At 42.0% G+C, this 16,374-nt stretch overlaps 1 protein-coding gene across 2 annotated transcripts; it reads right to left on the bottom strand.

The window, feature by feature from the left end:
- Positions 1–8,036: 8,036 nt before the first annotated feature.
- Positions 8,037–16,280, bottom strand: LOC133610765 (uncharacterized). 2 transcript variants are annotated; one of them, XM_061967366.1, is made up of 8 exons: positions 16,139–16,280; positions 15,988–16,055; positions 14,074–14,142; positions 11,534–11,584; positions 11,350–11,400; positions 11,224–11,274; positions 11,014–11,064; positions 8,037–8,897 (listed from the first exon to the last, which is right to left on the bottom strand). In XM_061967366.1, the coding sequence occupies exons 2-8, from the start codon at positions 16,031–16,033 to the stop codon at positions 8,155–8,157; spliced, it is 1,062 nt and encodes a 353-aa protein (XP_061823350.1). In that variant the 5' UTR covers positions 16,034–16,055; positions 16,139–16,280; the 3' UTR covers positions 8,037–8,154. The 2 variants fall into 2 exon arrangements, with proteins under 2 accessions (XP_061823350.1, XP_061823352.1); XM_061967368.1 differs by lacking the exon at positions 11,014–11,064.
- Between the last annotated feature and the right edge of the window lie 94 nt (positions 16,281–16,374).

Here is a 16,374-nt window from a genome sequence, read left to right as displayed (position 1 = left end):
GACCCTGGACAAGTCGCCACCTCATCACAGGGCCAACACAGATAGACATTTAGCTTATTCTTTATCAACTAATAAACACATTTACAGAATACATAATCACTTGATACACAACAATTTACAATGGGATACATAATTAAGGATGTGCCTATTGATCAGCCACACTGTATCGGACAGTTTTCGTGGAAAAGTATGTGATCGCCATTGCATATTATTTGATTTTGATTTGATTTTTATTAAGGATCCCCCAAACTCAATACAATTACAAGTAAAAGCATATCATTATAACTACACAATACAGAAACAAATACAAATAATCAACAAGCAAACAATTTACAGTCTCAGAATATTAGTTACCATATAAATATAACTACACAATACAAAACCAAACAAAAATCATCAACAAGCAAACTAATTTACAGACTCAGATAAAATATTATTGCCGATCACTCATTTTCAGTCCTCCATAATCAGCATGGATCTGCTCCACCAAGCTAGTAATAATCACCCCTATTGCAGCAAAAAAAAAAAACTGCAATTCTTTGCATCTTAACACTACCAAGTAGCATTATCACTGGATGACGAGGCCTAACATATTACACACAGAAGAAGAGAATAAGGAACTGTAGTTTAAATATTGTGTTGATATTGTTAAACCGCCAATAGCACTTACCATAAATACATTGAAAAAACTGAAAGTTAATACACGTGATTGTTATGAGTATTGGTATGGGCCGTTCAGCATAAAACCCTGAACGAAAAATCCCCAATGATAATACATAATTAGATCCTTGAATGTTCAAATATGATGTACAGTCATTCTCACCACATGGAATATTGCTACGTCGCAGATTTTTTGTTGTTTTTTTAAGCATATTCTACAAAATATTTGATCAAAATTAAGCATTTAAAAAAATATTAATACCACGGTAGTTTGGGCCACTGGAAGAGACCAAACGTGGCCAATGATTGTCTCGTGGTCACTGAGTGGCTCAGTCTCTGCCAGCATTAATTTACTACATTGGATTAAAATAGTGTAAAGGTGACCAAAGGCTGTTATTTCATCTCTAGACTCTTGTTATGTTAAAAAGCGTATTTAGATGGTAGTAAACATGTTGTTTATGTTTTAAATAAAATTTAACCCTTAAGTTGTACTTTATTATACACTGCAAATGTTGGTATTACTTTAACATTTTCAAGATCATGAAATGATTTTGTCTGTAATTGCTGAGAAGAACACACATGTACTGTATGTCTCTGGCCAACACAGCTGGCTGGGGATAACATTTGTCATATGTTTACAGCAAAAAGTTCCACTAAGTTTTTTCCCCTCAGTGCAGCTAATCTCCATAACAATCCCGTGTGAACGCATTGGAATGTAATGTTCATCGTGACACATTTTCTCAATTTCCAGCTTTTTCCAGCTCTAATGACAATGTCGTGCTGGGCACAAAAATAAAAAGGCCCTGAAAGTCAGACATTTTGTGGGATAAGTTCTTGCATATTACGCATTGAAAACACAATTTTCACCCAATTATTCAAATCATCTTGCTTCAAATGGCAAGGTATGTGACTTTTAAAGCCTTTTTGGAATCACTATTTATGTAGTTAATTGTATTGTACAATTGTAACTTTTTTTTCTTGAGTTCAGTGTTTTATTTGTACCTTTTTATCAAAGTGCTGTCACTCGCAACTTTCTTTGGTCCCATGGTGGCTTATTCAGCAGTCTTATTTAGTAATAAAAAAAGCAGAGGTTGCGACTCCAACACATGGGATTCTTTGTTTGGGAATTCTATTCCGCTGTTTGATTTGATCGCAATGTTTAGCTGTACAATACCAACCAAGACTTCAACTCAGTGATTAGCAAGAGTTTTGCCTTTGCTTTGTGTCATAGGTGTGGACTTGTTTGATATTTTGGTTTCTATTTTCTGTCCAGCACTCTTATTTTAAGTTCCATTTCCTGTTTGGCATGTCTGGCTGCAACTTTAGATAGCTATAGATTTTTATTCATCCCACAATGAGGAAATTATGTTGTTGCACTATGTATAAATAAAAATAAAACAAAAAAAGACTATCTTAATACCCCTATTGCGCACCAAGATCAGAGTAACCACATAAGTTTGTGATTGGCAGACAGGAGGATCACCATAAGTCAGTGTCGTCAGTTAAATGGCGCTGGTTCAATGTGTTCTTTATGTGTTTGCTACGCAAGCCAGCAAAGTCTCTGCCTCGGTTTTCTGTGGTGTTTTTTTTTTTTTTTTTGCATCTATATCTGGCTAGTTTTTGACTTACCTGTAGGCCACTGCTTCGACCACATTGGTGCAAACACATATTTTTACTTACCGTCTCTGCTTCCTGGGGTCAGGTCGCAAGCTGAAGCATGGCCTTCTGTAACAGGGTGTCCTTTTTCTTGTTTGTTTATTTGTTTGATGCCACAGCAGAAAAGAAGCAGGGTTGACCAGCTAAAGAAGTGATTTCGACCATAAAACTGAATCCATCCATCCATCCAACTTCTTCCGCTTATCCGAGGTCGGGTCGCGGGGGCAGCAGCCTAAGCAGGGAAGCCCAGACTTCCCTCTCCCCAGCCACTTCGTCCAGCTCTTCCTGTGGGACCCCGAGGCGTTCCCAGGCCAGCCGGGAGACATAGTCTTCCCAACGTGTCCTGGGTCTTCCCCGCGGCCTCCTACCGGTCGGACGTGCCCTAAACACCTCCCTAGGGAGGCGTTCGGGTGGCATCCTGACCAGATGCCCGAACCACCTCATCTGGCTCCTCTCGATGTGGAGGAGCAGTGGCTTTACTTTGAGCTCCTCCCGGATGGCAGAGCTTCTCACCCTATCTCTAAGGGAGAGCCCCGCTACCCGGCGGAGGAAACTCATTTCAGCCGCTTGTACCCGTGATCTTGTCCTTTCGGTCATAACCCAAAGCTCATGACCATAGGTGAGGATGGGAACGTAGATCGACTGGTAAATTGAGAGCTTTGCCTTCCGGCTCAGCTCCTTCTTCACCACAACGGATCGATACAGCGTCCGCATTACTGAAGACGCCGCACCGATCCGCCTGTCGATCTCACGATCCACTCTTCCCTCACTCGTGAACAAGACTCCGAGGTACTTGAACTCCTCCACGTGGGGCAAGATCTCCTCCCCAACCCGGAGATGGCACTCCACCCTTTTCCGGGCGAGAACCATGGACTCGGATTTGGAGGTGCTGATTCTCATCCCAGTCGCTTCACACTCGGCTGCGAACCGATCCAGCGAGAGCTGAAGATCCTGGCCAGATGAAGCCATCAGGACCACATCATCTGCAAAAAGCAGAGACCTAATCCTGCAGCCACCAAACCGGATCCCCTCAACGCCTTGACTGCGCCTAGAAATTCTGTCCATAAAAGTTATGAACAGAATCGGTGACAAAGGGCAGCCTTGGCGGAGTCCAACCCTCACTGGAAACGTGTCCGACTTACTACCGGCAATGCGGACCAAGCTCTGGCACTGAGCATACAGGGAGCGGACTGCCACAATCAGACAGTCCGATACCCCATACTCCCTGAGCACTCCCCACAGGACTTCCCGAGGGACACGGTCGAATGCCTTCTCCAAGTCCACAAAACACATGTAGACTGGTTGGGCAAACTCCCATGCACCCTCAAGGACCCTGCCGAGAGTATAGAGCTGGTCCACAGTTCCACGACCAGGACGAAAACCACACTGTTCCTCCTGAATCCGAGGTTCGACTATCCGGCGTAGCCTCCTCTCCAGTACACCTGAATAGACCTTACCGGGAAGGCTGAGGAGTGTGATCCCACGATAGTTAGAACACACCCTCCGGTTCCCCTTCTTAAAGAGAGGAACCACCACCCCGGTCTGCCAATCCAGTGGTACCGCCCCCGATGTCCACGCGATGCTGCAGAGTCTTGTCAACCAAGACAGCCCCACAGCATCCAGAGCCTTAAGGAACTCCGGGCGGATCTCATCTAGCCCCGGGGCCTTGCCACCAAGGAGCTTTTTAACTACCTCAGCAACCTCAGCCCCAGAAATAGGAGAGCCCACCACAGACTCCCCAGGCACTGCTTCCTCATAGGAAGACGTGTTGGTGGGATTGAGGAGGTCTTCGAAGTATTCCCTCCACCGATCCACAACATCCGCAGTCGAGGTCAGCAGAACACCATCCTCGCCATACACGGTGTTGATAGTGCACTGCTTCCCCTTCCTGAGGCGGCGGATGGTGGTCCAGAATTGCTTCGAAGCCGTCCGGAAGTCGTTTTCCATGGCCTCACCGAACTCCTCCCATGTCCGAGTTTTTGCCTCTGCGACCGCTGAAGCCGCACACCGCTTGGCCTGTCGGTACTTGTCCACTGTCTCAGGAGTCCTATGAGCCAAAAGAACCTGATAGGACTCCTTCTTCAGCTTAACGGCATCCCTCACCGCCGGTGTCCACCAACGGGTTCTAGGATTACCGCCACGACAAGCACCAACTACCTTGCGGCCACAGCTCCAATCAGCCGCCTCGACAATAGAGGCGTGGAACATGGTCCATTCGGACTCAATGTCCAGCACCTCCCTCGTGACATGTTCAAAGTTCTTCCGGAGGTGGGAATTGAAACTCTCTCTGACAGGAGACTCTGCTAGACGTTCCCAGCAAACCCTCACAATGCGTTTGGGCCTGCCAGGTCTGTCCGGCATCCTCCCCCACCATCGCAGCCAACTCACCACCAGGTGGTGATCGGTAGAAAGCTCCGCCCCTCTCTTCACCCGAGTGTCCAAAACATGAGGCCGCAAATCCGATGACACAACTACAAAGTCGATCATGGAACTGCGGCCTAGGGTGTCCTGGTGCCAAGTGCACATATGGACACCCTTATGTTTGAACATGGTGTTCGTTATGGACAATCTGTGACGGGCACAAAAGTCCAATAACAAAACACCGCTCGGGTTCAGATCCGGGCAGCCATTCTTCCCAATCACGCCTCTCCAGGTTTCACTGTCGCTGCCAACATGAGCATTGAAGTCCCCCTGTAGAACGAGGGAATCACCCGGGGGAGCACTCTCAAGTACTCCCTCAAGTGAATCCAAAAAGGGTGGGTACTCTGAGCTGCGGTTTGGCGCGTAAGCGCAAACCACAGTCAGGACCCGTTCCCCCACCCGAAGGCGGAGGGAAGCTACCCTCTCGTCCACCGGGTTGAACTCCAACGTACAGGCTCTGAGCCGGGGGGAAACAAGAATTGCCACCCCAGCCCGTCGCCTCTCACTGCCGGCAACGCCAGAGTGGAAGAGAGTCCAGCCCCTCTCGAGAGAACTGGTTCCAGAGCCCTTGCTGTGCGTCGAAGTGAGTCCGACTATATCCAGCCGGAACTTCTCCACCTCGCGCACTAGCTCAGGCTCCTTCCCCCCCAGCGAGGTGACGTTCCACGTCCCAAGAGCTAGCTTCTGTAGCCGAGGATCGGACCGCCAAGTGCCCTGCCTTCGGCTTCCGCCCAGCTCACATCGCACCCGACCTCTATGACCCCTGCTATGGGTGGTGAGCCCATTGGAGGGGGGACCCACGTTGCCTCTTCGGGCTGTGCCCGGCCGGGCCCCATGGGGACAGGCCCGGCCACCAGGCGCTCGCCATCGTGCCCCACCTCCGGGCCTGGCTCCAGAGGGGGGCCCCGGTGACCCGCGTCCGGGCGAGGGAAATCTGGGTTCCTTGTCAGTGTTATTCATAGAGATCTTCGAGCTGCTCTTTGTCTGATCCCTCACCTAGGACCAGTTTGCCTTGGGAGACCCTACCAGGGGGCATAGAAGCCCCCGGACAACATAGCTCCTAGGATCATTGGGACACGCAAACTCCTCTACCACGTCCAAAATAATTAAATATACTGAGAACTGTAAACCTAAATGTTTGACAAAAGTTGTAATAACTTAAAGATATTGAGTTGGTTTAACATACAAAACCCAAAACCAGTGAAGTTGGCATGTTGTGTACATCGTAAATAAAAACAGAATACAATGATTGCAAATCCTTTTCAATCTATATTCAATTGAATAGACTGCAAAGACAAGATACTTAACGGTCAAATTGTTCAACTTTGTTATTTTTTGCAAATATTAGCTCATTTGGAATTTGATGCCTGCAACATGTTTCAAAAAAAGCTGGCACAAGTGGCAAAAAAGACGGAGAAAGTTGAGGAATGCTCATCAAACACTTATTTGGAACATCCCACAGGTGAACAGGCTAATTGGGAACAGGTGGGTGCCATGATTGGGTATAAAAACAGCTTCTATTAAATGCTCAGTCATTCACAAACACGGATGGGGTGAGGGTCACCACTTTGTGAACAAATGCGTGAGCAAACTGTCGAACAGTTTAAGAACAACATTTCTCAAGGAGCTATTGCAAGGAATTTAGGGATTTCACCATCTACGGTCCGAAATATCATCAAAAGGTTCAGAGAATCTGGGGAAATCACTGTACGTAAGCGATAATATAACAGACCTTGGATCCCTCAGGCCGTACTGCATTAAAAACAGACATCAGTGTGTAAAGGATATCACCACATGGGCTCAGGAACACTCCAGAAAACCACTGTCGGTAACTCAATTCGTCGCTACATCTGTAAGTGCAAGTTAAAACTCTACTATGCAAAGCGAAAGCCATTTATCAACAACACCCAGGAACGCTGCCGGCTTCGCTGGGCCTGTGCTCATCTGAGATGGACTGATGCAAAGTGGAAAAGTGTTCTGTGGTCTGACGAGTCCACATTTAAATTTGTTTTTGGAAACTGTGGCCGTCGTGTCCTCCGGAACAAAGAGGAAAAGAACCATACGGAATGTTCTAAACGCAAAGTTCAAAAGCCAGCATCTGTGATGGTATGGGGGTGTATTAGTGCCCAAGACATGGGTAACGTACACATCTGTGAAGGTACCATTAATGCTGCAAAGTACATACAGGTTTTGGAGCAACATATGTTGCCATCCAAGCAACATCTTTTTCATAGACGCCCCTGCTTATTTCAGCAGGACAATGCCAAACCACATTCTGCACGTGTCACAACAGTGTGTCTTCGTAGTAAAAGAGTGCGGTTACTAGACTGGCCTGCCTGTAGTCCAGACCGGTCCCCCATTGAAAATGTGTGGCGCATTATGAAGCCTAAAATACGACAACGGAGACCCGGACTGTTGATCAACTTAAGCTGTACATCAAGCAAGAATGGTAAATAATTCCACCTGAAAAGCTTCAAAAATGTGTCTCCTCAGTTCCCAAACGTTTACTGAGTGTTGTTAAAAGGAAAGGCCATGTAACACAGTGGTAAAAAATGCCCCTGTGCCAACTTTTTTGCAATGTGTTGCTGACATTAAATTCTAAGTTAATGATTATTTGCAAAAAGTTTATATAAATAAGTTTCTCAGTTCAAACATTAAGTATCTTGTCTTTACAGTTTATTCAATTGAATATAAGTTGAAAAGGATTTGCAAATCATTGTATTCTGTTTTTATTTACGATTTACACAACGTGCCAACTTCACTCGTTTGGGATTTTGTACATTCTCTTTTGGTACATTTAACTCATATTTTTCATAGACCTGAGTAAGTTGTGTATCAGGTAAAAGTACCTTAACACTTTAAACACGGCTTAAAAGAAAAAAGTAATTTGATGTTGTTTCAACTTAAATGTCTGATGTGAAGCATGCAAACTGTTTGTATTAGCACTGTCAGGAAGAGGTGAATGTTATTATCATATAATTATAGTTTGTACAAACAGGTGCATGGTGTGATGCTACTCATTTCTGCCTTCACTTGACAGAGAGATGCATGGGTTTGTGTCATTAAATACGTTGGTGTAAATCCAAGCCAAATCTTAATGAGATTGTCTCATTGTGGCGACCTCTCACCAGAACGTGCGAAAACATTGGTTGCACAAAAAATATATTTGACCTCGATGACACTTTAATTTTACTCTGATCAAAAGGTAGCACGTATTCAAAAATTGCATGGCAATTGAATACAAAACTAATCCGTTGTAGCTTGGTATATGCTAAGCTATTTGAAGAAACACTGGCATCTTAGTTTGTGGTATTCCACAAAATTTAAATATTTATTAGTGTAATATCTTACATTCTTATTAGAATATGCCCAAGGCCAATGAAAAGAGCCCTAGGCCGCACTTTGGACATGCCTGCTTTACATGTAGTCCACTTTTCTGGCCAGTGCCGACATCATGTCACCAAGCAGCTCCTCTCTGAAGCGCTCCTCCCTCCTCTGCAGCTCGTGTACAAAAAAATGTCCCCTCGTGGCTTTCAGCTCCATCACGCGTGTCACCAGCTCCCTGCGTGCGCCGCTATGCACCTCCGGCGGCTGATCGGGCCTGGTGTCCAGCAACGCAGGCCTCTGACCACATAGAGATGTCAGTCTCTTCAGACTTCCGGCATCCACATCCAGCAGTTGCTCAATGGTGCGCTTTCGACCCAGACAGTCAGCATGGGTGAGGACTGGGATGATGTACTCTAGGATCTCATCTCCAAACAGCTCCATGGCAGCTCGGATCAATCGCAAAGCGTCCAGCTGCACGTTCTTGCTGGAGCGTGGCGCCCGCATCACTAGCAGGATGGCGTCTGGACCAGGGCCTGCAAGGTGAACGCTCCTCAAAGTTTCTCTCGCTTTCTGGTTTCTCCCCAACGAGGGGCCCAGAAGATCGGGGGTGTCAATCACGGTGACCTCTCTACCATCTACTACAGACCTTCTTATGGTGCTCTCCATGAGCGGTCCCTCAGCCTGCGCTACACTGCATCCCAACAAAGTGTTTGCCACTGAGGTGCGTCCCCCTCCAGCAGGACCGAGGAGGATCAGTCTGAGGCTTGATTTTACTGGACTGGAGAGGTTCAGTTTGGTTCTCTCAAGCTCCAAAGAACCAGCACCCGATGACCCTGCATCGGTGGCAAGAAGTTAGTCAGGTATATTTCCAAAAATCCTAAAACATACATTGGAACTTTGATTTATGAACTTGGTTCTTGAACAGGTTGTGTTAATCGAAAAGTCTGTATAGTGAAGCACACTTCTCCATAAGAAACAATGTAAATATGAATAATTGGTTCCAGCCTTGCCAATAGTCCATCCATCCATCCATCCATCTTCTTCCGCTTATCCGAGGTCGGGTCGCGGGGGCAGCAGCCTAAGCAGGGAAGCCCAGACTTCCCTCTCCCCAGCCACTTCGTCCAGCTCCTCCCGGGGGATCCCGAGGCGTTCCCAGGCCAGCCGGGAGACATAGTCTTCCCAACGTGTCCTGGGTCTTCCTCGTGGGCTCCTACCGGTCGGACATGCCCTAAACACCTCCTTAGGGAGGCGCTCGGGTGGCATCCTGACCAGATGCCCGAACCACCTCATCTGGCTCCTCTCGATGTGGAGGAGCAGCGGCTTTACTTTGAGCTCCCCCCGGATGACAGAGCTTCTCACCCTATCTCTAAGGGAGAGCCCCGCCACCCGGCGGAGGAAACTCATTTCGGCCGCTTGTACCCGTGATCTTGTCCTTGTCTTGCCAATAGTCATTATTTTAAAAGTTAACGTACCACTGATAGTCACACACACACTATGTGTGGTGAAATTACCCTCTGCATTTGACCCATCCCCTTGTTCCACCCCCTGGGAGGTGAGGGGAGCAGTGAGCAGCAGCGGTGGCTGCGCTCAGGAATCATTTTGGTGATTAAACGTGAAGGTTTGTACACTCTGAACACAATATAAAGTGCTTAATGGTACTGTATATCAAACAAACATAACAGGGGGGTGATGAATCAACTATCTCTTAATTAGCAAGCCAAAACAACGACAAGCTGAACTGTCCTGTATGCAGCTGCTCTGCCAACACGTGCACACACACATAAGTCCCTTCAGTGCCCTCACAAACGATCAGAAATCTCCAAAATCCTTATCTTTAACAACCATATTGCTACAATAATAAACATTTAAAAATGCAAAATCCACTTTCAAGCGAGAGAAAGGAGCAGATGGGGCGGGGGCCTGTGTGAGTGTGTGTGCTCTTGGAAAAGACGCCGCTGAGTGAGAGGGAGTGCTTTTTCATTCGCTGTGATATAAATCCGCTTTGGCACCCTTTTCCAGAAAAGTAAGTTCTCATCACAATTAAAAACTTTCAATCTTCCAATACGAGCAAGCACAAAATGCCTATGAATGAAATGTTTGTACACAGAGGCTTACTTGGCTCAATCTAATAGTTCGTAAATCAAAAAGTTTACAAAAAGAGGGGTTCTTAAATTGAGGTTCCACTGTATAATAAAAAAGAATTTAAGAACTCCATTATTTGTAAGAGTGACTGAAAAAACGTACTACATTTTCTGTCTGTCAATATGTTCATTTGTCTCGGTTCAAGTCTATTAAAAACATACAATTATTTTATGAAGCCACTTTTTTGTTACCAATCTAAATGTGATGAATTTAAATGGAAATATCAAAAGTTAAAGGCTTTTTTTCAGCATTTTGAGGTGGGATTAAAAAAAGATTAATTAGATTGATTAATTGCTTCTTTTTTTTCCCCAAATCACTCGACAACACTAATAATATTGCTTGGCGACTAGAGTCAGAGAGCTCAGGCACTACTACTATTACAGATACAAGACAGTGAGGTGTGGCAAGAACTATGTTGGACTTTGTCACACTAAAGCACCACAATAATATGTTCATGTTCATGGAAAATAACCTCTTCATGGGTGGATTTAAAAAAAAAAAAAAAATCAACTACAGCGCCAAATCCGGCCCGGTAATAACACCAGACCAACCTGCGAGTTCAAAAAACGTATTTGCAGCAGATACAAACATTGAAGTGCTGTCAAACAGAAGATGTTTGACTAGCTTTTAGGTCCTTAAAAACAGCAGATTTTCAAGAATATACAAAATAAGTATAATACAAAAGAGAGAAGTACTGTAGGTCTGTGGAAATTTGGCCCCCAAAACAATTGAGTTGAATAGACCTGCCCTACTCTGTATTATTTAATATTAAATAAAAATACATGCAAGATGTATGAAAGGACTGACCTGTGATGGCGCTGATGATAGGAAGCATCCATTTGAATTTGGATGAAATTGCTGATGGAGGAATTTGATTATTGTGATTGTTAATTTTTTTTCATTTGTTCGTAAAAAAAAAATTAAAATCCCTCCACCGATTTCAACATGCATTTTAACAACACTCTTTATTTAATAAAAACAGAAAAACATTGACAATTTCTAAAAAAGTGCATTTACCTACAAAGAATTTCCAAATTCGAGACAGCCCTTTACACAGACTCTGGATTCCTGTAATACAAAGCATGGCTGTCAGGTCAGCGTTGTTTTTTTGTGTTTTTAAGGGATTCTTTTTCTATGTTGTACCTCGGAGGGTCCCTACAAGGCGGCTCACCCAGCCCCAAAGAGCTGACAGACCTGCAGTAAGCAACACAACATAATCATTTGTATTATGCACATTATATAAAGTTCTGAGTGTGATATTAAAGGGCTAAAATAGGTAGCACGTGACTACCTTTGACTTCTTGTATATGAGCATCACGTAACTCACCAGTTATGGAGCAGAAGATACGAATTGGCCATCTGATCAGTGCAGGAAGGGCTGCGGGGATAAGACAGTTTCACTCAAATCATTGCTTCCAGAAAATTGCATCTTGTTATTTCAAAGCACAAATAATATTAATAACTAGAAAATACCAAAGGTGCTGTGAACTTCTAAACCTAGGTTGCTTAAAGGGGAACTGCACATTTTTTTTTAGAATTTTGCCTATCTTTCACAATCATTATGAAAAACATGACGGCTGGATTTAAAAAAATAAGCATTCTAAATACCAAATAAACCTAAATAAAAGTCAGTTTACAGCAGAGCCAATGAGAGCTCCAGTATTCCATCCGTAAAATCTGATAACCATTCAAAAAGCGCCGACAATATTCAATTTACATTCCATGACTTGAATATAAACCAAGTATTAGTGATATTGTTGTTATATGCGCTAACACAGACAAACTATTTTTAGTGGCGCCATGATCACTTCCGTGTGTCCCTATGTTTACATCATTGAGTGGTCTGCTGTTTCCTCGCTTCCTTGCTCCTTGTAAGTTTATTGGAGATCATAAATCATCCATCTCACCTGGACAGAAGAAGTCTGAGTAGGTATTCCGACAAGTTGGTACACTTTCACAGCCATATAGGACCCGAAAATGGCGAGAACGACACGAAAAGACGCTTGTTCCCCTCTACCTCGTTTCTTCGTGAGGATTATGAGTCATTTTTTATTTAATTGGGAATATATGAACATCCCAGCAATCGGCATCCTAATGACAGCAGAGACTGTATAATGCATATGTTCCTTCTTGACTGTACTTAAATGTAGAGTATATTTATAATATACTGATATTATTCATATATTATATATATAATATATTATATATGTTATATAATATATTATATTTTTTATTATTATTATTGTCTATTGTGAGCGAACTGTGGTGCTGAATTTCCCCCAGGGATCAATAAAGTGCTTTCTATTCTATTCTATACTATTGCACAGTAAGTTTTTTGGCTCTCATTAACTCAGCAGTGAGCAGTAATCAGCAATGAAGAAAAAAAAACTGCAAAAGGCATGAAAGCTTTTTGAAATAATGCACTGCATTTGCTTAAAATGATCAAAATATGTAAATATTAATCGTTATTATAAATGTGACTGTTATAACATTACATACATCATGTATGGAGGTATTTGGATGTTTTTTTAGGGGCTCTACAGGCAGAATTGAATGGCTCCCGTAGGCTCCATTGTAAGCAAACTTATGATCAAATGTATTTAATATTTAGAATGCATTAAAAAAATCCATCCATCGTCATGTCTTTCATAATGAATGTGAATGATAGGCAAAATTTTAAAAAAGTGCCGTTCCCCTTTAAAGATCAACTTGCTGTCTTTAGGGCATTTCTTTTTTATTTAAAGACAAAAGCAAAATTATCCTACAAAAGTTTCTCTATCACTGTTAGTATAATAATATTCTGATGTTTGAATTCTACCGAAGAAACTGTTAGAATATTTACGTTTTGTCACAGAGTAAAAAAATCCACGATTCTTAGTTTCAACTATATAAATAAGCTAAATGCAAGTGTAAAAAGGTGACAGGCTAACTTTAGCATGTTGGCATAGAAAAACATGCAAGATGGCAGCAAGTATAAACATGTGTTTTTTGAGATTAAACACGTAAAATTTGCAAAATCACCAGCATAAATAGTCACATGCTAACATTAGCATGCAGGCATAAGAAAATGATCATACTTCTAAGAGGGAGCCACATGTCAAAAGCACTGATTCTTAGGTTTAAACAAATACAATTAGCTAAAATGCCAGCATAAATCGTTACCGTGTTAACATGGGAGCAGTTGGCTACTAACAAGTATCAGAATCGCCAGGTATAAAAATCCATGATTTTTTGAGATTTAACAATTCACATTAGCTAAAATGCTAGCATAAACAGTTGGCATGCGGACATGGAAACAGTTAGCATACTTGTAAAATGACACCAAGTACCAAAATCCCAGATTTTTAGGTTTATTGTACAAAATTATCTAAAAATGCTAGCATAAAATGCTTACATAACATGAGCAAAGTTAGCATACTTGTAAAATGGCGGCAAGTATGCTAACTTTGCAAAGCTCAGATTTTTTAATTTAAACAGACAAAATTATCTTAAATGTTAGCATGCTAACATGAGAACAATTGGCATACTTTAAGATGGTACCAAGGATCAAAATCCCAAATTTTTAGGTAAACATACAAAATTGGCTAAATTGCTAGTATAAAACACAAAGCTTTGCAGGAGGCCCATAATAATGATCAGTATGTTACTGTGTGAAAATCAGAAGGAAAGCTCAATTTAATAACCTCACTTTTCTCTGAGGGAGAACTTTAAACTAGAAGCATGTGACAGATTATTGAACATTTATTCAGTTACTTTCGTATTATCAAGATTCTCGCCTATTATCAGTGTGACAACATGTGCGTCAATACATTTGCTTTTTTGTTCTTTCCAAACTGTCGCTAACATTTGTGTCATTGGGTGACTGACTCTGTGAGAATCTGTAGAGAAGATATCCCACCACGGTAATCTGGATATTGCTGCTGTTCATCCACCAGCCTAAACAAGGAAGACAATCATGACATTAGCATTCCACAGAGTAGTATCGCTATCAGTCTGATACAAGCGTGATAAGCGTTTGTTGATGTCTTTTGCACTCTTGACTTCATTTTGCTCCAATAATTTGATGTAAAAAAGACAATGTGTCTGCCCTTACATGGTCATATTTAGTAATTTTATAAATTGTTAAATTATTCACAAAAAGGTGTGTTGATACAGATCAAATCATGAAAAATGTCCAAGTAAAAAGTATCTGTATTTTCTTAATATTGGACCAATAATACAATTTGTATTTTTGTACCCCTCTTTGGAATACACACTAATCCCTCCAAACCTACTCTATGCGAGTTTGCATTTACAGTTCTCCTGTAATTTACATTAAATTATAATTTAAATGGGTCATATGATTTTTAAACATATTGTGATCTATAAAGCCTTTAATGGTGGTGCTTTGGTCAAAATTTAGCTTTACAGACCCATTTTCAAACCTTTTTCTAACTGTCTTTGAAAAGGAGTTTTTTTGTTTTTTGGGAGGCGGAACTTATTGGATGCAAATGAACCCCTCTACGCTCCACCCCTTCACGCTGACTGGAAGTGCTTCCTCGCCTTGGAAGCCATTGTTGAGATGCACTTTTTGCTCGGTACTGAGAAATAGCATACATTAGATCTATATTCTTCGTTTTATTAGGAATGGTAACAGCGACAGATTTTAGCATCCAACCTTACATGTTCGAGCCAGAATCTGACCCAGTGCAAGAAGAAACTTCTGATCAAAGGCTTGTAAAGAACGCATCTCAATGGTTCATGTTATTATAATGTGTGTTGTCCTACTTGAAATTCTTACGTGCATCCTTTGAAGATTATTGGATTACGTCACTTGTTTATCTCTGTAAATAAACATGAAGTTCGGTCCCTATCACAAGTTTGTGGTTTTGTAGTGCAATACTGTCGGCAGTACACTAGATCAGTGTTTCTTAACCATAGGGCCGGGGGCCCAAAAATATCAGTTTCCCAGCTGTGGTCAGTATAGATTGGTACTCGGTTGTACTACACTTTTCTACCACTTGTGGCAGTAATGACAATATCAAACAAATAGAAGAAGTCCGGAGCTGAAGTCATAGAGAAGTATTTTTTAAGCGTAAAAATTATGACTAAAAGGGGTAAAGCTGTATTTTCATTTGCACTTCAGTTTTATTTATAGTTTATTTAAGAAACATACATATTACTTGTTTTGTTAGAAATTATCTATTTTAGCACTGCGTAACTGTTTGGGAAATTATTTTTCATCAGTTTTGAGTCCCTTTTTTTCGCAATATATTTGATTATTATTTATTTTTCTAATAAGCCTGACCTAAGCCTTGATAATAATCTATCATTTGACAAGGTTTATTCTGTTACACTGTCAGTAAGTTAGATATAACTATTGAATACGTTTAAAATCAAGAGTAAGATTACTAATTCAGTGTTAATATTTGAGTGTAAAAGTTGGGCCCCGAAGTCAAAAAAGTTAACACGAACCCCTGCACTCGACAGTAGTAGCAATAACACACATACTAATACAGGTGTAAAATAAAGTATGAATAAAAAAAACATCTATGAAAACACAAAAAGCCAAATTATAGAATATTGTCCACATCTGTTAATAGTAATGCAACTTATTTCAACACAACAATCAAAACATACAACTCACATTATAAGAGTGCATTTGCTGTCATTTTTTCAAACCAGTAGACGTTCGTACTAACATTTCATTTACAGCATTTACAATGTTCTGATTATGAGAGATGAATTGACATCCATGTGGTTTCAGCACACCATGAAGACAAAATATTAAACAGGGTTTACCTGGAAGTGCATCCTCAGGGTTGTCTGTCTCACATTTGCAATCCATTCCTCAAGCAGGTTTGAAGATCCTGATAGTGCGAACAAAACACACCTACTCTTCACTACAACATTGTTAAATTACCGAAAGTTGTTCAAAAGAAAAAAGATTTACCTTAAAGTGAGACTGAACTCCTTAGCGTCGTACTTGTACTATAATTTGTGATCCCTTCTTTGACTGTGTAGGCCTGCCCTCAGCGAGACAAAGTAACACTGATTGCGTTATCGTGCTGTGCAGTCAAACAATGTACTGTGGAAGCATGCTTCACACGCCAAAGCCTTTCATTCAACACACACACACACACACCTTTGTTGCGAGACAAGTAGAACTGGAAAAGCGGATAAGCAGTA

This window comes from Nerophis lumbriciformis, linkage group LG11 (genome assembly GCF_033978685.3).
Source record: "Nerophis lumbriciformis linkage group LG11, RoL_Nlum_v2.1, whole genome shotgun sequence".
In the NCBI taxonomy this organism is placed as follows: domain Eukaryota; kingdom Metazoa; phylum Chordata; class Actinopteri; order Syngnathiformes; family Syngnathidae; genus Nerophis; species Nerophis lumbriciformis.
Note: the sequence above shows the minus strand (reverse complement) of the source record. Positions and strands in the feature narration are given on the sequence as shown.

Bases quoted from the DNA above. Each gene is read 5' to 3' on its own strand.
- LOC133610765 (XM_061967366.1), bottom strand. From the start codon at position 16,033: ATGGATTGCAAATGTGAGACAGACAACCCTGAGGATGCACTTCCAG. The intron at 14,143-15,987 runs GTAAACCCTGTT...TTCCTTGTTTAG, and splicing joins CCCTGAGGATGCACTTCCAG to GCTGGTGGATGAACAGCAGC. The intron at 11,065-11,223 runs GTAAATGCACTT...TTCCTCCATCAG, and splicing joins AATTTGGAAATTCTTTGTAG to CAATTTCATCCAAATTCAAA.